This window comes from Hyperoodon ampullatus, assembly GCF_949752795.1.
Source record: "Hyperoodon ampullatus genome assembly, chromosome: 20".
NCBI lineage: Eukaryota > Metazoa > Chordata > Mammalia > Artiodactyla > Ziphiidae > Hyperoodon > Hyperoodon ampullatus.
In genome coordinates this window covers 14,549,330-14,576,434 of record NC_136933.1, presented here as the reverse complement: position 1 = coordinate 14,576,434, position 27,105 = coordinate 14,549,330, and the positions used below count along the sequence as shown (strand labels likewise).

The window sequence follows — 27,105 nt, the reverse complement described above, 5'->3', positions numbered from 1 at the left end:
CCAGGACAATAAATTTCTCTTCAGATTTATCTAATCTGCGATTAAACTCCTCTATTGAGCTTTTAAAAAATCAACTTTATTGAATTACAACATAAAATTAGTTTGAGATAATGAAATAAAATGCGTCCATTTTAAGTATATATATTGATGAGTTTTGACAAATGTATACGCCCATGTAACCACTACCACAATTTAATAGAGCAGTTTTATCACTCTAAAAAGTTCTTTGGTGTCCATTTGCAGTCAGTTTTCTCTTCTCCTCCACCATCCCCAGGGAACAATTGATCTGTTTTCTGTCAGTGTAGATTAGTTTTCTGTTCTAGAAATATGTTCTTTCCTGTATGGCTCCTTTTGCTCAGCATGTTGTAGAGATTTCACCCCTCTAGTATGAGTCAATAGTTTATTTCTTTTTATTGCTAAGTAGTATTCTTTTGTATGGATATGCTACAATTTGCTTATCCTTTCACCTGTTGATGAATATTGAGATGTTTTTCATTTTTTTGCTTTTCTAAATAAACATATGAAATTTTCATGTGCAGGTGTTTTGTATGGACATATTTCTTTTCCTCTTGGATAAAGATCTAAGAGTAGGATGTTACAACATACAGTAGTGTATATTTACCTTTATAATAATTGTCAAATTGATTTCCAAAGTAGTTACATACCACTCTACATGCCCACCAGCAATGGATGAGAGTTCCAGTTTAGTACATTCTCATTAATATGGAATACCATTAATAATAAAAGATGGGTCATTGCCCATCTTTTAAATTTGCATTTTCTTTTGAATAATGATATTGAGCATCTCTTCATATATTAGAAGTTTGTATATCTTTTGTCTTATGCATTGAAGATTATAGCTAGTTAAAATTTGGTCTCTTAGTATTTTGCTCCAAAATTAAAATTTTTATTTGCTGAATTTGGTGCTTTGTGTGATTTAATTTTAGAAACTCAGTAAAATGAGTATTTCTATACTCTAATTAAAAGAATAAGATGACTATGAAATACTTGCAAAACATTTTAACATAAACATAACTTCTTTTAAAATTGAGTGTCTGTTCATTGTGAGGAACAGTTTTAGACCTTTAATGTAGCTCTAAAATTCACATAACAAAGAATTTACCATATCTTAATAGGAGGGTTTCTGCCATTAAAAGTGAAAACTATACTTAAATGCTTTTTCGTAATTTACCTAAAAGCCTTGCTACATTTTTAGCTTGGAAAATTCACATTGTTTCTATTTCTTCTATCTTCTTAAATCAGTTATTAGTGCCTATACTTAAATATAATTTATCATAATAGCACTTCATATTTTTCTAGGAATTTGGTAAGATGAGGCTTCGCATACGTGTAGAAATATTTTCTAAAATGATATGAATGCTTAAATTTAATAGTTTTGAGGAATTAAATGAATCGATTTCAGTCTCTGCTGCATTGGTCACAGACTGAAGGCATGCTCCCTGAAGCTGGCTCACTGTAGCTGAATGTGTGCACCAGAAATAGGAGAATCCCATGGCCTTCTTGCCATAGCTCTTTTGAGAATGTCATTTTGAATATTCTGATCTTACCTTGGGCTTAACTCTCTGTTATTATGCTAGCTGCTATATTTTCTCCACCCTTGTAACTTCCAAAGGAGATAAATGGATTTGAGATATAGAGCCTAGTCATTTGGGATTTGAGGTTTGATAATGCCCTAATTGGTTAAAGATAATACAAGGAGATTTTGAATGTCCGTCCTTAGTAGTCTCGAATTTACTTACTGAATGTTACTCAGATTTTAGTTTCCTTGTTTTTCTTTCAAACCTTAGTTTGTATATTGATTGTATATTCTGGGAACTTTGCTTCAGACATTTGTGCTACTTTTGAAGAAGAATCTGTTACAAGATGAATTTCTAATTGTATTATGTATCTGTAGTCATTTTATTATTCCTTTTGGTAGCACAGAACTTTGCAAGCAACTTCTGAAGCATCTAGCATTGAGAGTCCTACATGTCACCACTTCAAGTACAGACTGACAATCTTGAAAGCCATGGTTGTTATCTTTGCCCTATGTATGTGCTGTTCTTCTGGTATTAGAAAATCCTATGTATGTGCTGTTCTTCTGGTATTAGAAAATAGTATCACACAGATCTTCATAGGGAATAGTGTGAAAAAAATTTGACTTGAGGAATTGCTCAAGAAGTACTTGGTACTTTTTAGTATGTACCCTACAACTTTGATCATGGTCTCAACTATTAATTTTGTTTTTGTTAAATCAAGTGTTAGGATAAATAAATCTTTTTTTTTTCCATTTTGATTAAAAGGGTAGGGAAGGAAAAGGGTCTGCTTGAGGCAAATCTTTTTTTCTTTTTTAAGATTTTAGATCTTAATGCTTAGACTGTAACTCTAAAGCATTATGAGGGATTTGAGGCCTGTTCTAGATACATAGAAATCATTTATCTAGTCCAAGTCCTTCACTTTATAGACCTGGGAATTGGCTTAGTGCTTCTCAACCTTGTCTGTGGTCAGGGACCAGTCTTTTTCCTTCCCCAATGCTTGGCAGGCCAATAACTCTGTAAACTACAATAAAGATGAGGTACTGGAAAAAGTAATTTTAAAATGACACACACAGTTTTAAATGCTTCCTCTTAATTTCTGTGGTTATCTCAATGTCGTTAGATTACAGAGAGTTCGAGGACTAGAACAGTCCATGGACCACACTTTGTCTATTACTGCCCTCACTTTATCTATCACTGCCCACACTTTATCACTGCCCACGGTCGAGGTTGGCAGACTATGACCATGGGCCAAATCCAGCTCATCCCTTGTTTTTTGTATGTCCTGTAAGCTAAGAATTGTTTTTACATTTTAAATGATTTTTAAAATACACAATAATAACAACATTTTCTTATATATGAGAATTATACAGAATTCAAATTTTAATAAAGTTTTATTGAAACAGAGCCACACACATGCCTTTAAGTATTGTCTGTGGCTGCTTTTCCTCTGTAATGATGGGGTTGAGGCAAGGCTGAATAGCTGAGACAGAGACCATATGGTCTACAAAGCCTAATATATTTTCTCTCTGGCCCTTTACAGAAAAAGTTAAGATCTGAAGGTTTGGCTCTAGGACAAAGCAATGGATTAGTAGTTAGTGGTAAAGTTGAGAGTACAAATACATTTTAAAATGTGCTTTAAATATTAGTATTAGCTGATATGTATTGTCAGGCTCTGTGCTTAGTACTTTAGATGCTATTTTTTGTTCCCATTTAATCTCCCCAGTGCTGCCCTTTTATAAAAAAGTTAGGTAAGTTTAGATCCCTTGTGGTCTAGTTATGGATACCTTTATTGCTCCTAAAACTCTTAACTCTACTGAGTTTTGTGGGGTTTTTACCCATATCTGGTGAATTAAAATGGTTCAATTATTTTCTAATGTGGATTTTGTTATCAGCTTCTGGTTTGGAAAATTCAGCTTCTTCTTCCCTGTTGCTACATAGCTCTGCAGCGATGTTTCTGTGTGTTCGGGTCCAATGAATGAGATGCATATGACTCAAAAATGTTTAGAAAACAGATATTTCTAGTGAAAAGATGACTCCTTTCAAAGTCAACTAAAACAAAGCAAAACTGCAACTAAACTGTAATGGCAGATTTCTGTTTCAAAATAGCAAAGATATAATAGGTAAGGCTGAGACTTTAGGTGACTTTTGGAGGAACGATAAGGCTTTCTATGTTTTGCCTCTACCACGCATTAAGCTGCACAGTAAAAGCTCCCACCATATTATCATCAAGGGTTGTTAAACTACGTCCTTACACTTCTTGTTTAAAGCAGGTTCTGAAGTCCTCGAAGTATGCGATAAAAAAACTCAGCTTTTCATGGTAGCTGTTATTTCTTTGTTTTCCTACTTTTGGCATGTGATCACTCAGCAACTAAATAAAGATATAGCGATAGCTGTCATCTTTACATTTGATACATGAGCTTGCTTCATGATAAAGACCCTTTACAAGCCAAATCTTCATGTTGGGATTTCTTCCTGGAATAAAAAATATATATATTGCTGTGAAAGCTTATTCATTATGATGAAAGAATAACTACAGTTTCACATTATGGTACTTGCTATTTTGTGCTACTTTTGTCACTTTATAAACATCTGGAAAAGAATTATGTTCATTGCTTACAGTCAAGAGTGAAAGTCTTAGCAAAATCTCACTGCATCTTTTCAAGCCATGGCTAGTTTTTGTTATCCCAAGTCTGAAAGTATCCAAGATTTAGTGCAAGAGATGCTGATGCATGCTGTCCCAGCAGCTGTGTCCCAATTCTAGATAAGGCTATTCCTTTGTACCTTATAATAAAGCCATCGACTAGATAGCTTATGTATTAAAGGGAGAAAGAAGAGCTTTATAAAGCTCTGTACTTAGTAATATATGAGGCTTGCCTTCCAAATATTCCTAAAGAATGTATGTACTTTAGCATGGGACTGTTAATGAATGAAAATCTGGGACACATCAACAGTCATATATAACATGTCTTTAACCATTTATTTGAATTTAATATTTCTGCTTTGTTTTAAATTTATGCTATAGAATATTGGTAAATGGTAACAACTCCTGTTCTCTCCAGGAGTACACAAAATCTTGTGTTAGATTTGAACTGTTAGAATAACTTGTAATTGAACTTTGCTTATTAGACTAGTTTTTAATATATTTATTAGTTTAACCATTGGTTGGGTAGTGTTATAGCAACACCCGCCCACCCCTCTCCACCATCCCCACCCCGCCCCTATACACACACATACCACATGTAGTTGAGAAATGTTTTAGATTAATAAATTATATCTGGATTTTACTTAAACAACGATTCTCTCTTTTGGAAGCCTACACATCTCAAAATTCTCTGTAGCTACTTTTTACCCAGTATAGCATGTGTAACATTCATTCCTCAGCATATATCATAGTGATGGAATTTCTGATTCTAAAAATTTTTGATGGCCAGAATTATTGTGGAAGGCAGTTCCTTTCTGCAGCTCGGCTGCAGGGAACCAGAGTTGCATGCGTTACTGTGTCTGGTAAACTTCTTGGAAGCAAGCCAGTATGTTCTGGTGAGTTTCCATACATGTAAGCAGTGAGCACTAAAAGGCTTGCACAGTATTTACAGCTGTTCCAAGACGAGGAAGCGGTGGGAAATTCAGCAGTGAAGCGGCAGCAGCAACAAGCAGCCACAGTGGTAGTAAAGACAGGGCAGGCTCATCGTGAGAGGCTTTCACAGTGCGAGGCAGCGAGCATACAGCTCCCCATCCTTCTGCCTGAAGGAGGCAAACCCAAACTGTCTGTTGCAGGATTTTTCTGGTTTCGTGTTTATGATGTTAAGTCATGTGATAATACTGTACCACAAGTTGCCAACTTCGCTTTACTCTAGAGAGGATCCTTTGCTGCAGTGCTTTTTTTTCTTTTTCTTTCTTTCTTTTTTTTTTCTTGAAAGAGAAAAAATTGTGCAATGTATGTTTATGCCTACACCATGCCGAGGCGGCACTTACCAGTAAATAATCTTTGTATCCCTGAGGTAAGATACTGTTTCTGCTTTCCCTGCACAGTGCTGCTGCAGCACGGAGCTGATCCAAACATTCGGAACACTGATGGGAAATCAGCCCTGGACCTGGCGGATCCTTCAGCAAAAGCTGTCCTTACAGGTAAGAAAACAGAGCTGCCCGATTATTTTATCTACTAGCTATTGGATCTATTAGCTTGCTTTTATAAAATCTTTATGTTCTGAATTTTATTTTTTTTCTACTGATAAAAGCTCAACAAATATATATGCCATTATCTCTACTTTATTATTGATTTGTTATATTAACTTTTCGTTCATCACTATACTGGCATAAGCATAAGCAATAGGATTGCTTATTGTACTCAGAATTTCTGAGAATTACAGCATTAAATGATAACATAATTATTCATGCTTTAGACTTTTTTTTTATGGTTTGGATTGTAATTTCCTGTACCTCATCTTCTCAGTTGATTCTTTTGAAGACCTTCACTATTCAGCAAGCAAGGGCATTTGTATTACTTTATAAAAGTAGTTTTGATTGGAAAGACAACCTGCTGCCTTATTGCTTAGATCAATGGTTAAATAAAATATGATGCCGCTCCTCCCTTGCCCCTCTGTTTATATTTTTATCATTATCTTCTCCCTTTTACGATGATAGCAAAGTACTTTTTAACTGAGGCAGTGGATTACCTTCTTTCTTCAGATAGTGAAAAATTTTGGCTTAAGTATTGGTTTTATTAAGGCAAATGTCAGGAACCAACAAAGAGGAAATGCTGGAATAGAAAGGCTCTCTCAATAACAACATGGGAAATAATGCTATAAGTGATGTGATATTGAGCAACCGTTTTCACTGATCTTCATTCGCAGAATGCTGCATTGGATCTATTTTTGTTTTTATTCTCAGCGTCTGAGTTCTGCTGCCTTTGCCTTCTTTTACTTAACTGACATTTATAATTTGGAGCCTCTGTCACTGCAGTGCTCACAGTATTGCTTTAGGTTGTATGAAAGTAAATGACTTTTAGCTTCCTTTTAAATTTGTCCAGGTTTGAAGAAAATAAATCTTTTATTCACTTTTGAGTCCATTTTTAACAAAGATTCTGAGGTGAATGGAAAATATCTATATACAGAAAGCTTTGAAAATATGTGGAATTTTGCTTAATTACTCTGCATGGAAAGACAACTTCCCTCAGTGTTAAAATTAACATAATCTCTGCTAAATCAGAGTAATCTGATTTATCTAAATTTATAAGAGCTTGGGTGATTCGGTTGCTGAATCATGATAACATACACTAGAGGAATAAAGCTATTTTAAACCAGTGTAGATAAGAAGAAATTTAAATATAATTGTAAAGTTTTAAATAATGAAATTAAAGTCTGTAGCCTCAGGGCTGCTGTTTAGGTTCTGCAGCCTTTCAGTCTCTTCCTTTAGCAAAGCCCCGGGCAACGACTGCAGCCTTGGAGTGGTCTCTGACCAAAGGAGAAAATGCATAGTACTAGAGGGATATTATAAATGCTGACCAAGACTGTCTCTGTATCTGTGTCCTCCATCTGACCTTTCCTTCTCTTCAATCCTCAACGCCTGCCTTGTCCGTTTGTTAGATTTGTCCATTTGTTCATTTAATGCAGCACTGCTTTAGATCCACTTTCACTTTTTTAAAAGACAGAGTTTGAATATAAGTTATGAACAACAAGAAGCTATCTTCTAAGTGGAAGTGAATTTCAGGGGAGGTTACACTGGCTGTTAGTTTTGGAAAGAAATTTGGCAGAATAACTCATAGAGACCAAATCTTCCTGGAGGACAGATACCATGTCTGTTAAACTTCCCTGGAAAAGCATCTAGCACTGTATTTGGCTTAGATAGGAAGATATTAAATTCTTCTTGGTCATAATACTGAGCTCATTAATTGTTTTTTTTCAAGAATATGCTCTCTTGGAAATGACATACAACTTTTCGGATATGATTTAAAAGAAAAACATTCTAGTGGAAAATATAAGCTAATGATATTTACACACTCGTGTTATATAATGCAGTGAAATATATTCCAAAATATTTTTCTGCCCACGCAGGTTCTCTTCTAAGTAGTTCTTTCTGATGGAAAGAATTCTATTCTGATGGAATTATGGTGGAAGTATTATTTCCAAAGTTAAATTTAAAAGATTGAGCAGTGATAAAAAGAGAATCTTTTGAAAGTCTTAATTTAGAGTTATTAGAGATTATTCTAGATGATGTGTCATTATTTTTATGCCAGATGTAGTTGTAGTACCATTACTTAACCTTGAGGGTGAAGTTTCTGTTCTTTATTTTTTTCATCTTTGGGAATTTAATTGCCAAAGATGACTTCCAAAATTTTTTATGTTACTGCTTTTGTGCATTAGCCAAAATTGTGTATAGATACATGTATATTCCTTAAAGGAAATTAACAAAGTGAAAATCTCTCTTACCGAATATTTTAAAAGAAATAAATGACTAATACCCTCTTCTGCATAAAGAATGCATGAGTTTTTATAGAGCTGTATAAAACAACAACATACCCTTAGTTTTACAGCTAAGGGACCCCAGCATATAGCCATCTGCTTTGAATAGTGCACTTAGGTATTTTAAAGAGAATAATCAATTGGAAAGACTCATTAAACTCTTTGTTGAATTATTAAGTGAATGATATGCTTAGAAGAGATCTTGAGGGTTTTTTGTTTGTTTTTGGTTAATGACTGAAGTTCTGGGTAGTCAGCTGAAGGACTTGGAGGTGGTTTTGTTTGTTTATTTTTTGTTTTTTAGGAAACAAGGGTAGGAAAAGCCTAAACAAGCCTGTGTAAATTTCATTGAAGAGCAGTTTCGGTGTGTTATGATTATGGATTTTTAAAAATTTACTTATTTTGACCTTTTTTTCTAGGTATAAAAAATACATTCATTTAGAAATTAGGGAAAATAGGAAAAGTACAAAAAAGAAAAAATTACTCATTATTCTACCACCTACAGAGAACATTCTGGTATATTTTATTTATAGCCTTTTGTTCTTAGTACACACACCCCACATTCTTCTTTCTCTTTAATCAAATCAGCCTTATACATTACATATTGCTTAATAATCTTTTTTTAAAATGTAGTTATATGAATATTCCCAGAAGGTGCTAAGTATTCTTCTACAACATGAATTTATAAATTTCATGGTATCCTTCTATGGATATATTTTAGTTTTTTGAATGAATCCTCTAGTATTTACCACTTAGGTACAGTGTTTTCATCCTTTATTCTTCCTTGTGAATTTAGAGTTATTTTATCAATTCCATTGGAATTATGCTTCTTCACCATATTCAGAATTAGCATCCACACACACGTATCTCTCTATTCCTGAATGAAGTATGTGAGGATTTGGTGAATGAGAAGGTTCCTTTTTAAAGGGCTGCACTGTATGTGGTATTACTTTGCCAGAGCTACATGTAAATTAAAGGTGGTTGACAAAGGGAGTGTTCATTGAAGACGATAAGGAGGTAGGAGTATTTGTTAATCATGTAAAGGGGATTCTGTGGGGTGCAGTGGGAAGTTGGGTCATAAGAAGAGGTGACAGCAGATTGAGGCTGAGAGTTTGGGAAAGGCTAGATGGCCAAAGGAGAGTTATCGTTGGCAGAACCGAGGATGACAGGGATGTCAAGTGAGTGAGTTTAGATGGTCACGAGGTTGCCAAGGTAATTCATCCCAGCAGTTTCCTAGTAGATTTAGGGATAGGGGAATAAGGGAGAGGGATATATTTGCACCAAGGTGTCTCAAGAATAAACTTTTGTCTGGACTCATTGCACTTCTGAGGAAATTCTAATCTGTGATTGATGGGCTGGCTCCCTTTCTAGAAGGAATCATCTGTGGCTCAAGCTAGAGGCAATGTTGAGGGGTCTGGTATGTGCTTGCTGAGCCTGGTGTGTTAAATCAGCAGGATATATCTGGAATCCTATCTTTTTTTTGTTGTTGTTCTTCTTCTTCACTGCTTCCTACTGCTTTTCAGATAAAACGAAAACCTTCATCATGATAAGCGAAGACTTAAATGATCTGGGCCCTGCCTCGGTAGGTTTGACTGCTAGGTTTTGCTTAAGCCAAAATTTAGGATTCCTTTCTTTTTCTCACGTTTCGAAAGCAACCTGTCAGTAATTCAGGTCTACCATACTTTCAAATCCCCAGTCCAGCCGTTTCTTACCAGCTTCACTGCTCTAGCCCTAGTACATGCCTTTCGTCTTTCATGACAGCGGTAGCTTCATAATGGGTCTCTCTGCCTCCACTATAGCTGGAGTGGTCTTTCTAAAGCATAAATCAGTGCTGTGATTAGAAAATTCATTAATATATTCTCATTACCCCTGAATAAAATCCAGACTTTAACCCTAGCCGACCATGATCGGGCCCCTGCCTTGCATATCTCTGGTCTTGTCCTGTACTGTGTTCTCCCGTGAGCTCTTTGCTTCAGCTACAGCTGTATGCTTGCTGCTCCTCACACAGAAGAAGCCCCTTTCTGTGTCTGGACCAACACATGCTCTTTACTAAAACTGGGACAGTGCCCCAGAACTTCACATGGGTCATCAGTCAAATCTCCACTCAAATGTTTACTCCTCAGAGAAGCCTTCTTGTTCTCAATCCCATTAGCTTACTTCATTTTCCTTATGGATTTATTACTTTATTTTCTTTATGGATATATGAAATTGCATTAGTTTGTTGTTATTTTTTTGCCCCAATAGAATGAAAGCTTCACAAGGATTTGGGCTTTTGTCTCTCTTGCTCGCTTCATTGTGCCCAGGACTTGGACGAGTCCGTGAAACAATTGAATAAATAAGGACATCTAGGCTCTGATTACTGGTCACTGAGGGCAGCATATTTTCCAGGTCCTACAAGTACTCAATAGCTATTAATTATTTCACTCTCATGCCATATTGTAATAGTCTTATTAAATTTTCTACTTCTTAAAAATTGTTTTGAATTGCTTATAGTCATGTACACCTCTTAAAACACAGTGCATTAAAGTTTTTCTTTTTTCTAATTGGGGTGATGGGTAAGGTATCTATTGAGCCTTTTATCAACAGATTTCTTGGTTAGTTCCTTTGCTTGAGAATATTCCAATTCTGGAAAGATCAAACTTCCTGCAGCTGTCACATCAGACTTCCATATGTCAAACCAAGGCCTAATTTTTACTCTTCTTTTGGTTATTCTTCTGTTAATGGGCTGTTTTGCACATCAGCTGTACTAGAGTGGAGCATATTGCCTTTCATGTGTAGTACATTTTTACTATCAGCCTTCATGATTGAAGACAGATTTCTCATGTCCTTAATTTGAACTTAAGGAATTATTTTTATCAGTTATTAGGAAGTCTGATAGTACAGTGTACCTCCTAGAAAACAAACCATGAAAGGAAATCCCTTACTTTTAAAGGAAAGCTATATGTTTATCCACTTCAGTTTTATTAGGTGAAAATTATTGTTTAGCATGAATTCCTGATTTTTTAAAAAAATTCCCGTTAGTATTCGAGTAAGAAAGTTAAAAATTGTCATTGAAATAAAACAGTGTGAATACTCATTTTAAAGATGTGTTGAAAATGTTAATCCCTTAACTAGTTGTTAAGAAAATTTTATTAATGGTTTGATCTGTCTATAATTTTGGACATGAGGAGGGAAATTAAGATTTTGTTATTAAAAGTGATTGAAACACTTTTTTGAAACCTTAAAAATATGAAAAGGACTTAGGAATATAAAAGTAGTACCTTCTTAAAAAGACCATATGTGACATAGGTCACCATGATTTAAATTTTAAAGTGTTATTTGCATCTTGAACAAACAGGTCAAAGGTTAACCTGAAGCTAGTTCATTTCTTCTTTTTAGCACCTGTTCAATTCATTTAGTAGTTTTTATTGAATTGTCTTTTAGGTTACTTGCAGCAAGGCGAAGTTTTTTTTTAGAAGTTAGCTTTATGTAAAATACAGTAATAATAATAACAGCTGACAACTCCTGAATGCTTCTGTAAGCCAAGACCTGTTCTAAGGGCATTGAATCCTCATAACACTAGGAGATAGATATTATCACTGTACCTTTTTTACACCAGAAGTTAGGTTACTTTTACAAGTTCACAGTCCTTAAGGGAAATTCTTGGGATTTGAACTCAAGCAGTTTGGCTCTAGAGTTCAGTGTTCTTATATGCGCAGAATCAGATTTTTTTACCTACTCATTCATTTAGAAGGATGTGGTATAAAACACGTTTGAAAAATTGGACTGACCCATAAATTCAGGGTTTAAGTTCAATCCATTAATATAATGTTTCTCTACTTTCTTAGCTTAAAGATCGTTCTTTTCAAAAAGAAAAAAATTTACCTGATTAATAATACCTGCAAGATTTACCATTATATTATTATAAGAAAATGACTTACTTGGATAATAAATTGATTTATCCAACTTTATAAAGTCTTTGCTCTCTAGGCAGCAGGCTTGAAATATTGAGAAAACAGTATTTAGAAGTGTCGTCTTGACTTTAAAAAAATGCATAATGTGAGAGTTGCGAGTTAATTTTTATTTGGGGCAAAATGAGGACTACAGCCTGGGAGACAGCTAACAGATAACTCTGAGAGATAGCTCTCAGATGACTCTGAGAAACTGCTCCAAGGAAGTGAGGGGAGGAGCCAGGATATATAGGAGTTTTGCAACAAAAGGACAGGTAGTCAAAGATTATCTTCAATTAAAGAAAACCAGGTATCTCAAGTTAAGGAATTTAGCGCTTTTCTATGTATGGGAAGATGCAAGAGTCTGGGCTCACTGAAATCATTCCTTTGATATGCACCTCAGCTTTCTGGGGCCAGTATCCTGTGTTTTCACAAACTGAGTTTCCTCAGGGCTCACCGGCTCATGTTGGAGAGTTGCAATCCTTGATGACTGTGACATCCTTTATTTATTGATATGGCAAGAAATATTCCATTTATAAATATTCCATTCCATTTATAAATATTCCATTTATCAGAAGCTATAAGGAAAGATACAATAATCAAAATGTTTGAATTATTCATTTCATAATGAATAAGAGGCAGCTCAAATAATTTAAGTGTGTACACCTTAAATGAGTTACAGATAGTTAGATAAATATATGGAATGGGAGAGAATAGAAATTTTCTGTTTAGATAACCCAGAATTCTAGTATTTCACCCTCTTCCCATCAACCTTTTGTGTAATTAAAGCCAGCAGGCCTACTTTAATGATCATTAAAACCAGCATGATCATTTAACTCATCAAAAATGACATATTTGTGAAGCATAATATCTTGTTAGTGTGTACTCTGAGAGCAACTGTCATTTTCCCTAGTAAACTGTAGCAACCTTACAGCATTTTCATTGCAATTTATGTTAGAGCTTCAACTACAGCCAAATTACTGTTTTAAATGGTTCTTTTAAATTTTCTTATAATAATTACTGTTAACATTTGCTTTCTTAAGTAGAACGTGCAACATTAGAATTCATTAATGCTTTAGTATTGTAAGGGTTAATGAAATTTTCATTAAACTTTTATTTTGACATAATTGTAGGTTCACATGTCGTTGTAAGAAATAATACAGGGAGGTTCCCAGCACCCTCTTTATTATTTTCCCTTAGTGGTAACATCTTGCAAAACTGTAGTATGGTATCACAACCAGAATATTGACATTGATGCACTCAAGATACAAAACATTTCCATCACCAGAAATACTGATTCTGTAGTTTTCCCTACTTGTAATGTCTTTATTTTGGTATTAGGGTAATGCTGGCTTCATAGAATGAATTAGGAAGTGTTCCATCTGCTTTTATTTTCTGGATGAGATTGTTTTCTAGAAGAAATTATTTCTTTTATAAATGTTTGGTAGAATTCACCAGTGAAACCATCTGGGCCTGGTACTTTCTTTTTTGGAAGATTATTATTCATTCAATATCTCTAATAGGTACAGGGCTAATTAGGTTATATATTTTTTCCTTGTGTGTGTTTTGGTAGCTTATGTCTTTCAAGGAATTTCATCTAAGCTGTCAGATTTCTGTGTATAGAGTTGTTTGTAGTTTTCTTTTGTTAGATACCTTTTAATGTCTGCAGAATCTGTAGTGATAGCCTCTGTTGCATTCCTGATAACTGGTAATTTGTGTTTTCTCTTCTGTGTTACTAGTATTTCCTAGAAGTTTGTCAGTTTTATTGACCCTTTTCAAAGAACCAAGTCATTGTTTCATTGTTTTTTTTTTAGTTATGTTGATTTCTGTTCTTATGTTTATTATTTCCTTCTGCTTACTTTGGGCTTATTTCACTCTTTTTCTTGGACTGGTAGTTTAGAAAATTGATTTGAGACTTTTCCTCTTTTCTGATATATGCATTTAGTGCTATAAATTTCCCTCTAAGTACGACTTTGGCTGTATTCCACAAATTTTGATACATTCTATTTTTAATTTTCATTCAGTTCAATATATTCTTTTTTAATTCTTGAGACTTTCTCTTTAACCCATGGTTAAATACTTTCTCTTTAACCCATGGTTAAATATTTAGTAGATGTATGTTGTTTAGAATCTAAGTGTTTGGAGATTTTTCTATTACCTTTTTGATATACCTTCTAGTTTGATTCGATTGTGGTTGGACAACACTTGTTATGTTTTCAGTTCTTTTCATTAAAAAATTTTTGTTTTATGGCCCGGAATGTGGTCTGTGTTGGTATATGTTAAATGGGCATGTAAAAAGAATGTGTTTTGGCTGTTGTTGGATGGAGCGTTCTATAAATGTCTGCTCCATCCTGTTTGTTTATGGTGTTATTGAGCTCTTCTCTATCCTTGCTGATCTTTTCCCCGCATGACCTTGACTGACATCACAGGAGGAGAAGAGGGGTGACTTCGTTACCATTGGGCTGTAGTGAAAGTTTGTGGCAGTCTGTGGTCTCCACCAACACTGTGGTGAGGAGGGGCTAATTGTTACCTGGCAGAGATAAAGTCTTGTTTCCTAGTGAGCTTGCAAATTTAGACTCATCACAGGCCTTTGCTTCATGAGTAGGAGTAGAGCCACAGTTTTTTTGTTTTTGTTTTTTGGGTTGTTTTTGTTTTTTGTAGTATTTGACTGGAAGAGGCAGTTATTGTCTAAAGGTTTTCTCTCATGCCAGACTTTCCCTTTCCTGGCCCTTTGGCTTGAGAAAACAGGCTTTTTTTGTCTGCACCTATTGGCATTTTCTGAGTTGGTCAGCTTCTTCAGGTCTTAAGTCTGTATATATGGGGCAAAAAGGACTTGAGAACTCACCACCATGAGTCATTCCTTGGGTACCAAGGTCCTTAACTGGTCTGCCTTCTTCTGTCCACCATTGAGAGTCTTCTTATATATATTTTACACATGATGTCCAGGTTTTTTTAGGTGTACTTAGTGGGAAGAATACAGAAAAGTACATCTGCTCCATTTTCCTAGAAGCAGAAGTCTTGAAACTATTTTTGATCAGTTACTACTATTTGGAATCAGTCATTTCTCATATGTATACTCTTTAAGCATTGAGTGTAACTACATGAACAATAGGAATTTCGGTGGCATGCTTATTTTTCTAAATCTACCTGCTGATCAGAAACCTATATTTAAGTAACTGTGAGTTATGAGGGGTATGATTGGACGCTCAGTACTATTCACATAGTACTGCAGAGAACTTAATTGTTTAATGCATTAGCTTTTTATAGGTGAATAAAAAGCAAAATTATGATTTTAGCATTTACAGCTGAAATAATTGTGACTAAAAGTAAAAGTTATCAACAGCTTGCTGCTTCATCAGTTGGTAACTAACTGGTAGATAAGCCCATAGTCCCTTCCTTCATGATCTTCTTTCTGTGCTGTTCATTATTTCCATTTACTCTTTAGCTCAGCCCTAAGGTTGGAATAGCCCAGTAGCCAGTATTTTCCTAGTTTATCTAACGTAGGAGAATTATTTTTCTGAAAATTTAAAAAGTCATTGAAACACATGGCATGAGGCTTTATTATTTAAAAAATGAGGTGTCCCTGAATAGTGGAGTAAAGGGAGTAATTGGTAATTATTTAGGATTAAAGAGGCTCTGTAATTAAAGTAACTAACAGTGTTGGAGAGTTTACTGATGGAATTTTTGCAGAATACCATCTTTTCCTGCTGTACTCCAGCTTTGTCAGTGTCCCTGCCTTACCTTACTCATTCATAAGGCTGAGGAAACTGGAGCAGGGTGTGATGGTGCAAAAAAATATAGGTTGACCTGAAACAAAAACCTTCTTTGAACAGATACCCACTTTTGTGCCTGGTGTTTTCTAGCAGAACTTGCCTTACACCTACATTTTCCTACCTTCCAACGTGCTGTTTAAGCAGATATCAATGAGGAACATGTGCTAGCTGGTAGGAAGAAGGGAATGAGCTGTGTATACCCATTTGCTTAGGGAGCAGTTTCTCAAAGCTTTGGACTAGGATGGTTGTTGATGACCTAGGAGGCACTGTGCTCTTCCTAACCCTTTCCCCACTTTACGGAGGAAAAGCTATCACTAGCAGCAGGTTCATGGCCGTACTACAGGACTGCAGCACTGGCTATATAGCACAGTTACACGAATTTTTGGAATCAAGAATATCTGCGTTGGAATGTCAGTTCTGCTGCCTACCAGTTGTGTAGACTGGAAAGTTACTTTGCGTTTTGAAGCCTCAGTTTCCCAGTTTCCCAAATTCCATGAGGAATTTCCTTTAGCAGTAGGTTATTAAGACCAGATGAGCCATAGATCTGCATCAGTATGATTAGGAGGGTGTGGTAGAATTCTTCTCCTCTAAAAGGTGTTGATTTCCTTGTCTCCCTCCTCTCCCACTGCCCATCCCCAAGTCTTCACATGTCTAATTTAGCTTGATGAAGAAAAGAGGGCATAGTTATTCTGTTTGGTGGAACAGAAGATGTTTGTTGTGTTTCTAATTCAGGAAAATGAATTAGATATACATTCATTAAATATATTAATATAAGGAAAGATGGGAAGTAAGGAAACTGCCCTGGAGCAAATTGTAGTAATTCAGGCCTGAGAATGAAGCCAAAGTAGAATAAAGGAGAAAGAAGTAGACGGAAGAAAAAGGGGCGGGTCCAAAATACATGAAAAGCACAGATCTAGCATAATAACAGTATATGTGTACTTAACTTTTAAATTTATTTAGGATATTTGAAATAGACTAGCTGATTATTCAAATATTTGTGAGTATGTTTAGAAAGAGCTTCTCATATTTCATTGAAAAAATAGATGCCATCAAATAAGAACTTAGTGCTATGACCAGTTCCACCAACCTAGCTACATCTGTACTCAGATACTCTGCATTCCTTCTTACGACAATGAAAGAAGCATACTGCTTCTGGCTAAGGTCAGCCCTCTTCTGATTTTGCTCTGGATCCTATCCCATCTCACTTACTCAAGGACCTGCAATTATGTTCTCCCTATTGGCTTAAATCCATTTGCATATAGACAGATTCTAATAGCTCCCACTTTAAAAAATAAAGTAAAAACAAAATTGTTTTCTCTCGATCGCCGCATCACTCTCTAGGCACCCATTTTTCTGCTTTCCCTGCAGAGCATAAAGAGTTTGTTCTTGGGTTCTGTCTGTTTTCTTACTTCTTATTCTGAACTAAACTTACCTGGTCCACTTTTTGTTCCTAACCACTGTACTGAAATATTTTCTTTTTTTTCTCCCCAAGTTTATCAGTAAACTCCATCATATATATATATTCCTCCCACACACACAGTGGTCACTTCCTTGTGCAGCCTTTCAGCAGCATTCAGTATAGTTTCCTTTTTGAAATAGTCTCCTTGTGGCTTCCAGGATACCATAATACTATTATTTTTCTCCTCCATGAAGCAGTATATACATACTCATGAGCTTTTCTAAATTTCCATGCAGTTATATGAGGCCATTATTAATTTGATCTTTTAATGAAAACGGCTTTTGATTCTGTTGATTCTTATGAGGCTATTATTGTGTTAGATGTTTTTGCTGAGTATTAGAAACCTCCTATCTATCAGTGTGTTGATTTCAGATGTTTCATTTTAACAGTTAGCTAGTTCATCAAGCAATTTCCATAGCATTATTAAACACCTATAATTTTTATATAGCAAGAATCCTCTTGTGCTTCTGAAGGGTGTCAAAAGGGATATTCCACGGCTGACCTCTGCCCCCACCCCCAGCCATGACATTGTCACAGTCAAGAGCCATTTTAGGGTGTTTTAGGGTAGGCAAAAGATTGAGAACCATCCAAGACTGAGAACACTCCTACTCCAGTGTGATATGATTTTGGAGGGTGTATTTTCACTTATTTGCTTAAGGGTCATAAAATAGACTGATGAGAAAGAAGCCATTGGTAATTATTTTATGGTAAAGCCATATTTTATGGATAAATAAATTAAAAGATAAATCTGTCTTCTGCTCTAAAATATCTATCATTCATTCCAGTCTACAAAATTTTAAGCTTTATATTAGTAAGCCTATTCTTATTTAATTTTTTCCTTTTTCTGTTTTTGATTTTTCATCTTACTACTTCAGTTTCAAAAGACTTTTCCAAAATAGTACTAAAACAAAATCTAGCATTGTTGGTTGATTTTTTTTTTTTTTTTTAAGAAAAAGGTGACAAGTGTTTAAGAATTTTCAACATGAATCTAACTGTAGAATGCAGATGTAGTTATTATAAAAGGGCATCTGAAATGGCAATGATGCATGCTTCAATGGTTGACTCATTTTATAAATCTTATGGAAAAGGGGAGATCAGCATTGGCTTGTATGTTCAAAAGTAATGAAATTCTACATTAAAATCTTTGAAAAGGCTTTGAGTAGATCATTAGTGGCAATTTTATGTGTTATTATTTATATCCTGAGAGAACTTAATGATATTAATAGTTGAAACTTGTAATTAGTCCTTTGGTAAGTAGAAAGATGACAGATTTCATACTAAAATAACAATGAAATTTTTACAGTTTATACTGTTTAATGCAAATTCAACTCCCATTTTTTGCCTCAAAATTGCATTCTAAAGCATTGAGCAAACAGAAACTAATGAACCACCTGCATTTCAAATAAATAACCACACTAAAGGAAATAAAGAAGAACTAATCTAAGTAACTTTTGAGCACAGTTCTTTGACTTTATACCTTCAGTCTAGAATGGGGTAAAAAGGGCAATTTCAAACAAACCCTGAATTCCTTCTATTAAGTTGTTTTGCAATAATATGGTATAGTAATTCTGAAGCTCTTTTAGGTGTATTGTAAGATTGAGTAAATGTGTTGGGAGTAAATGAGTTAAGAGTTCTTTGAAAAAAAATAACTGATTTCAGGACTAGATTGGGGAAGGTATTAGATGAGCCTGGAATATCTTATTATGCTAGAAAGTAAGGAAGTGCTCAAAAAAATAACAGGGGCATTTCTAAAGGACACAGGGGCTGTCAAAAGGACATCTTGAAGGGGCTCCCGCTGAGCAAATCTAGGACAGTTTGACCATCAAAATAAATAATGAGAGTAATGGATTATAACCCATTAGATAAAACAGGAATAGATATGTTCATACAGTGATAATAAATGAGTGAGTGGGGAGCGTTCTTTCTCACTGTTAGAATGCCCATTGATAAATGTGGAGGAACTGTTGGAATTGGAAAATCACCATTTGCAACCATCATAGTAGACTGGCTAAGACAAGAATCCTTAGTGGATGCTAAATCTCAAGGACCAGATTCTGTGAGGAGCAGGATATTTGCGTGGTTCTGAGCGTGGCTGTCGATAGATGGATTATTACTTGGGGAAAACAGTAACTATACAGTGGAGAAATCTGATAATACCCTTACTGGGGAAGCAAAATTAATATAATCAATGAGAGTCAGATAAACCTTTCATGCTGTCAGATGTAATACCTGAGAAGGACACAACATCTCTCATGTTGTATTCTAGCCAGGGATGCATAACTAAATCTCACCGGGAGACATTAGACAAACACAAATTTAGGTGCATTCTACAAAATAATTGGCCTGTATTTTTCAAAAATGTCAGTGTTATGAAAGACAAAGGCTGAGGAATTATTTCAAATTAAAAGAGATTAAAGAGACATGACAACTAAATGCAAAATACATGATCCTGGACTGGAAGGGGAAAATGCTATAAAGGATATTATTGGAACAATAACAAAATTTGAATATGTACACTCTATTAGATAAAAGTATTGTACTAATGTTAAATTTCCTGAATTTACTTACTATACAGTGCTTACATAAGAAAATATCCACGCTTTTAGGAAATAAACACTGAAGTAATAAAAGGCAAAGAGACATGATGTATTGCAGCCTTCTGAAATGGTTTAGAAAAATTATTTATTGCTTCTACATACATACATAGAGATATAGAGGGGAAAGAGAGAGAGGATATAAAGAACATGGACGAAATATTAAAAATTGGTGAGTCTGGGCAAAGAGTATATAGGAATTCTCTGTACCTAATTTGCAGTTTTTCTCTGTGTTTGAAATTATTTCAAATGAAAAGATTTTAAAAATTATCACTCTGGGCAAAAAAAAATGTGACAGTTTGGTTAATAAATTATATGGTCACCCTCTACTATTTTTTTCTACTTTTCATCCTCATGTAGTCTCATTTTTTGAATTACTAATGTTTAGGAAAAGCTCAATCTTTTTTTTTTCTTTCATTTTACTTTTTTTTTTTTTTAATCTTATGGCTGCACTGCGCGGCATATGGGATCTTAGTTACCCAACCAGGAATCGAACCCACGCCCCCTGCATTGGAAGGTGGATTCTTAACCACTGGACCACCAGGGAAGTCCCCTCTTTACATTTTACTTCTCGCTACATTGGTGTCCTTTTCTCTTTATTACTGCATCAAAATTAAATGCTCGTTTCTTTTCTATGGATAAAGTTTTCTTGTTTTAGATCAGAACACCATCTTATGGGCATTGTTAGAATTGTTAACTTTCCTTGTTTTCTGTCTTGTTCTGAAGGAAACTCTTGGGCATTAAATTTGTTGAGATTGTTTTGAAACAAATATTATCCGTACCCTTTTGTCTTTCTCCTCCCCCCTCCCCGCCCGCCCCCCCCAAGACCACAATAGACTCAAAGTTTCTGTTTGGGTGAGAGTATATTCACTCTGGTTCTTTGAGGGTACATGACCTTAGTGGGCACAAGGTGGGTACTAACTATTTCCTAGGAAGCTTTTTAATCAGATTAGCCTTCTTGTGCTTCTGACTGTGATAGGTAGGTGAACAGTATTTTCTTTTCTCAGCGAAAGGATCAGGTTTACTTAGAGTGTCAATAACTTAGAGTATCTTAAAATTATGTGTTTGATAATCAGCCTCTGACAGTTTTAGAATTGCTAGATTTCTTTTGATGTGGACATTGAAAGTCATCTGAATTGATAGCCTGACAAGGCATGGAGAGAAATACAGTGAGTTATGTGCTCAAGTGTTTCTAAATGAAAGTGGGAAATATAATCAGAAATAACAATGAGTATTGTTTTTTATATGTGGAAATTTCTTTTAAAAGAAGTAGTTATTAGGAGATTAATTAGACAGGAAATCAGTACTAGATAAGAAATGCTTTATAAATAGGCTGTCCTTTGATTTGTGGATTATCAGAACTCGTCATCTCCAGTTTGTACCTCTTTTCTTTCTGAGGTGGAGTAACATTCTGTGTATGAGTTTTTATTTATGTTCTTTCCTTCATGTTTTTTTCTTTGTGGGGAAAAATTCATTGCTCCTTATAATTCTAGTTATATGTATTTGGCTTCAGTGTTTGGAAATAGGCCCAGGTGAGTGAAGAAGAATCTTTTTTTCTCTATTGATGTTCTAATCTTCCCATATGTTGTTCTTCTATTATTCTATTATCCTCCATTGCACTGAAATGAATGCAAAATGAATGATATATTGCTTATGACAAGACATAAAAATGACTTGTTTTTAAGAAGTTATTAGAATGCCAGTGGCAATAACAGACAGACATGGGAGAGTATCCTATTCTCCAGAAGAGCAACCGATTTTGTGAACTTGTTTGCAGAATAAGTCTTCTTTCATTTTTAAAACCTAATAAGGAAAAATAAAATAACTGCTTGCCTATACTCTTTGTAAAACAGAAAGAAAAACCTACCGAATAGTAATATTAATGATGGTTTATAGACGAAAAGGCTAGCCAAGAATGTAGAAGGAAAAGAAATTCAATTAAGAATGGAAGCAATATTTAAATGTTTTATGCTTAGTACCATCATACCAGAAGTTTGTGATTTTACTCATTTCTTTCTCTTAAGGGTATATTTTTATACATACTCTTCTTGATATTTTAATTCTTAACCAGAGAACATTTGACACTTAAAGGACTAAGACTTCATAGAAAGTTCTTGGATCCTTTTATATTTCCCTGTGTTTACCTTAATCATGGCTCTCAGTGTCAATGTTACTTACATATGTCTCCATTATTTAAAGTATACTTTGGGCCAAATATCATGCTTAAATGTTGTGGGTAATACTTTGAATTATTGCGGGTTTTGGACCTAAAGATCTTCTAATCTCCTGGAGAAGAAAATAGCCATGATCATACAGACACACACATACATTTTACATGATTACTTTTATTTTTTCAGAACAAAAGAATAATGTTACTGAATGATAGTTTATATGTTTTGTTTCTGAAAGAAAAGAAAATGACAAACATTATTCGAAAACTTTTTTTCTTTAGGTCCTTATATGATGCTTTTCAGAGAAAAATGGTTAACAAAAGTTGAGATGCTCTTTTTAAACATGATTTGACCAAAGAGTGAAAGTAAAGATAGTCTTTCCTAAGAAATATTTGAAAATGTGAAGTAGAAAATTCTTTTAAATGTGTTAGAAGCTATAAGAGCAGAAAGGAGAATGGCGTATTTTTTGGAATAGAAAAAATAGGAAGTGAATGTACGTACATTATAAAATTGGTGCCCAGATCGCAGAGCTAAAGAACATTTAAAGGAATGAATGATTGCAAACTTTCTATAAACCTAATTAAAGGATGGAAATGAGGTAGCTATGTCCTGAAAATTTTACTCGTAGAGAATAAAGTGAGTAAAGTCCTTAAGAAGCTACAGAGATTGCAGAAAGACAGGTTTACAAAATGGCTGCCTTCCAACAGAGTTTCCGTCAAAACAAATGGTTGTCTTACCCACTTCTGTTAACTTTTTTCCTATGAACCTGAGTCGAAAAATATTGCTAGACTTTTATCATCACACTTTGCCAGTAGATTTGCATTGTCCAGTAGTGTGATATAATTGTGTAAATGTTCTCAATGTTGTTATTTAAAGCAAATCAGAATGCTACTTTATAGATTCTTCAAGGTTAAAATTCAGGAACACTAGTCTATTTTTAAAATAGACCTATCTTTAATTGGTCTGAAAATCAGTTAAGCTTTCAAGTAACCCACATTTACAAACTGTAAGTTGTTTAAACATAAGGAGAACAGCTTATGAAAAGTTTTTATTGGTAGGATGTGAGAGCAGCTTTCTTTTGATTTTGACCAATCATTTCTCTGGGCTAAAAGAAATGAAATGTATTTTTTCAATTGAAATGATGAAAGTATATATGATCACTTTACAATGGATTTATTACATAGTAGATTTTTTTTTTCATTCTACTGTATAATCTTGTTCACTAATTCCTTATTTGTTTGGCTATCTGGGTTTTCCTAAGTATTTTTCAATGAAAGACCTTATATCTTTTAATGATGTAGGATAACATAACATGTATTTACTATGTTTTATGTGTTTAATGAAGTTCAATAACTTTTGTATTTGCCTGATTTAATTAAGTGAGCTTAATTAACCACTGAGGCTATTCCTCGGAAACTATGGTGAGTTCTTAGTGTCATAATTAGGGAATTTTGCTTTGTGTTATGAGTCTACTGCTTAAGGGCTTGAATTGAAGAAGATGCAGAAGCAGAAGGACTTCTTTGAGTACTTGCAGTCCCTATACTTAGAATTTTTCATTCATTTTCCTTAAGACACTCATTCACACATATGTCTTCCAGTAAACTATAAAGCTTGATGTCCCAACGCAATTAGGAAAGATCAAGAGCAGTGGGAGATGTGCTCTTTATGTATTCAACAAAGGATAATTGCAGAAAAGCACTGTGGACCTCTGTAAATCTTTCCCACTACATCTGAATTCTTTACCTGAAGAGTACTTATGCAGGGAATATATCAAAAGCTCTCTCTGGTAATTTTGGTATTCCTACATCTTGATCATACCAAGGTTAGGTTTATCCTTAAATACCTGGCTATATTATTTGAATTATTTATTGGAGAATCGTTCACCCCTTGAACACTTTTAGTTAGACTGTAATATTGGAAAGGAACTAAATCACTGCTGCCATTACATTCAATAATCTATTGGTTGTATGGATGGCAATGATAGGCAATTAAATTTGGCACAGTAAGAGTTCCCAAAGACAAGTTTATTATATTTTTCACTTGTAAATTTTTGCTCATCTAATCAGTAGAAATAATTTTTTCATTATCAATTGAATGTTCTTTTGAGAAAGAAAATAACACCTTATAAATGGGAGCTGTTGTGACGCATCTAGGCCACAGACAAAAACAAGGTCATTGTGAACTCACAACATAGCAAACATCTTCCTCAACTGGCTAATATAAGTGACAGTTGCTTTTTTACCCAGCCATAGAATTGCCCCCATTTTCTAATGGCACACAATCTAGAAAAAACCTTTGCTTCCTTATATCCTCCCCTGAAATCTCTTAACTAAGCTCAAAAGCTATAATGGATTCTAACATACTCTTACTGAGGTGCCTATGTTCCCCACGGCCTGTATTCTCCCTCAGTGTAACAAGTAATATCCCAACTTGTTCAACGATAGCAGTGTTCCTAGTGGTCTCTGGCTGGAGGGCATTGACACTTTCCTTAAAGATATTTCTTAAGGTACAAATTATTCCCCTAACACTTAAAAGCCGAATGCTTTGTTAATTTTTTGTGTATATGTATTCAATTCAGCGTGTTTGTTAGTACTTACATGTTCAGACATTTTGATAGTTGTTAAGTATATAAGGATAAATAAGACACTGTCTCTGCGCTCTAGGAAATTTCAAACTGAGCCATTGTTATATTTTCATGTGTTAATAACAGTGAGTCTGATTTATTTATAAATCTCTTTCCTTTATAGATTATACTCACTTTTACCATGTTTCAACTGAAGGAAAAAGAAAATGCTTGAAAATTTGTTAACTTTGTGTAGGGTATGGAATTCTGGTTACCTTTGCCTAATACCTTGACAAGGGCTAAATTTTTGGAACTTATTCACGAGAACTCTAGTGCTACAGAATTTATAAAATGAACTCTTACTGAGAGTGCATTTGTGTGTATGTGTGTGTGTCAGAGAAAAAGAGACAGGGGGAGACTGAGAGAGACATTTAGTTTGTAACTCAGTCATAATGATTTACACAGAACCACCTGATGGCCAGTTATGATGATATAGTATGTGCCTTTCCTAAAAGAACTTCTGGAATTACTGTTAGTTCCAACATCTGCCCCAGGATATATCTATCTCCACAAGTCATTTTCAGTAAGATGTGAAAGTTTCTCAGTTCAGTCTATGTCATGAAAACTATAGATCTTCATCTCACACAAAGAGAATGAATCTTAGAGAATGAATCTTAAAGTGTTTCTTAGTTTCACTCTTCAACAAATAACCTTGCCAAGTCTTCTTATATTCCAAGGCAAATCAGTGGGCTGCTGGGATTTAAAATTTTTAACACTTCCAAACAGCTACAGATATTTCTTTACAAACTGCATATAGAAATGTTTGCCTTAAGTCTTTTAAGATTATCAAGATGAGAAAACATTAGGCTGTCAAGAAGCTGAAAATAGCTTACTGAAATTTTATACTAACTCACTCTTAGGTAGTCCTTGTCATGATTCTTGGGTAATTATTTGCAGAAGCCTTTATACAAATGGCTGGTTCTATCAGTTAAGCCACATTTACTCAAAATGAATACATAGTATTTTTTGCTAGCACAGAATGAGAGATTATGTATGGGAAGAATCATTTTCAATATTTGAATGGTGCTAGTTACCCTTAACTATAGCTTTCTCCAAAATGGATGGCTATTATTACATAATCACAAATTAGAAATGTTAAATTATTTGAAGTAATTATCTATTTTTGTCACACCAAGATTTCTACAAACATTACTTAAGGTTTATTTGTGTCTGTATGCTATTTGGGCTGGGGACAAATAATTTGAGATGGTGGCGGGTGGGTCAGAATAATGTCATCTTTCATAAACACAACTAGCCGTGAACTCTCATAGCTGTAATTTGTCAGACTGTTCCCTTTATGTATAAAAAAGTTTTTTAATGTTGTCCTTGAAATAAGACTCAGTTTATTTTAGTTTAAAATATTAAATACCACTTTTTTCTTGCATTTTTTTAGCTCTAATTTCTTATCAGGTCATTTCTGGAGATATTTTAAACTCTCTATTTAAAATGTATAATGGTACCTTTAGTAAAAACATGTTATCTCTTTCTAGCATATATAAACCTTGGTTTATAACTGCAAAGAAAATATGACTAAATAAATGTACATACTTTAGTGTCTCATAAAAATGTATGTAAACTCAAATCAAAATACAGAAAATGTATTGTTTTTACCTCTTTTGGAGGACTACTATCACTAACAGCCTGCTAGAAGTATACAATTACTATACTTCTTTATACCCTATTGTCATAAAGCAGCTGATTATACTGTACTCCCATAATAGTAATAAAAAAATGAATATTTTATCAAATTTATTTTTATATAAATTTTAAGTCAGCGAAATGAAAACACAGGTCAAGTAAAAACCAAAGTCAGCTTTATTAAACATAATTTAACATGAGAAATTTCGATAGGTTTGCTTTTTACCATATTTTTAAGTCATTTACAGAATCTTGGGAAGTCAGTTTTTATTAAAAAAAATGTTTGCATTAGACATAGTCTTGAAAAGAAACATAAAAGAAATTTACGGTAATACCACTTCACACCCATTAGGATAGCTACTATTTTTTTAAAAAATGAAAGAGAAAAAATAAATATTAACGAGAATGTGGAGAAATTGGAACCCTTGTGCGCTGTTGGTGGGGAAGTAAATGATGCAGTGACTTCGAAAAACAGTATGGGGTTTCCTCAAAAATAAAAATAGAATGACTATGATTCAACAGTTCAACTTCTGGGTATGTATTCAAAAGAACTGAAGCAGAGACTCAAAGGAATATTTGTACACTCATGTTCATAGTAGCATTATTATAGCCAAAAGGTGGAGGCAACTCAAGTGTCCATCAAGAAATGAGTGGATAAACTAAATGTGGTATATTCATAAAATGGAGTTTTATTCAGCCTTATAAAGGCCTACCGTTCATAAGCCCTGTATTCTCCTAGAGAGAGAAAAGTAAGTTCTTTGCATAACATAAATGACTAAATGCTTGATTAGTTTACTATTGCTATTTATTTATTTATTTTCTTATACTAATTCAAATAGCTCTCTCCTCAAAACTATTTGCCTTGCTTTCAGGAATAAAAGATATGTTCGAAAAAAAGCTAAAAAGTAATAATAGCCAGCCAAAC

General features: G+C 34.3%; 1 protein-coding gene across 1 annotated transcript in view; it reads left to right on the top strand.

The window, feature by feature from the left end:
- TNKS (tankyrase) overlaps window positions 1–27,105 on the top strand; it is a gene marked incomplete at its 5' end in the record, with an annotated part of 174,371 nt that overhangs the window by 40,840 nt on the left and 106,426 nt on the right. The window contains one exon of the mRNA XM_079726472.1: window positions 5,568–5,663. Within this exon, the coding sequence (XP_079582598.1) occupies window positions 5,568–5,663 (96 nt within the window). The remainder of the gene's footprint in view (window positions 1–5,567; window positions 5,664–27,105) is intronic.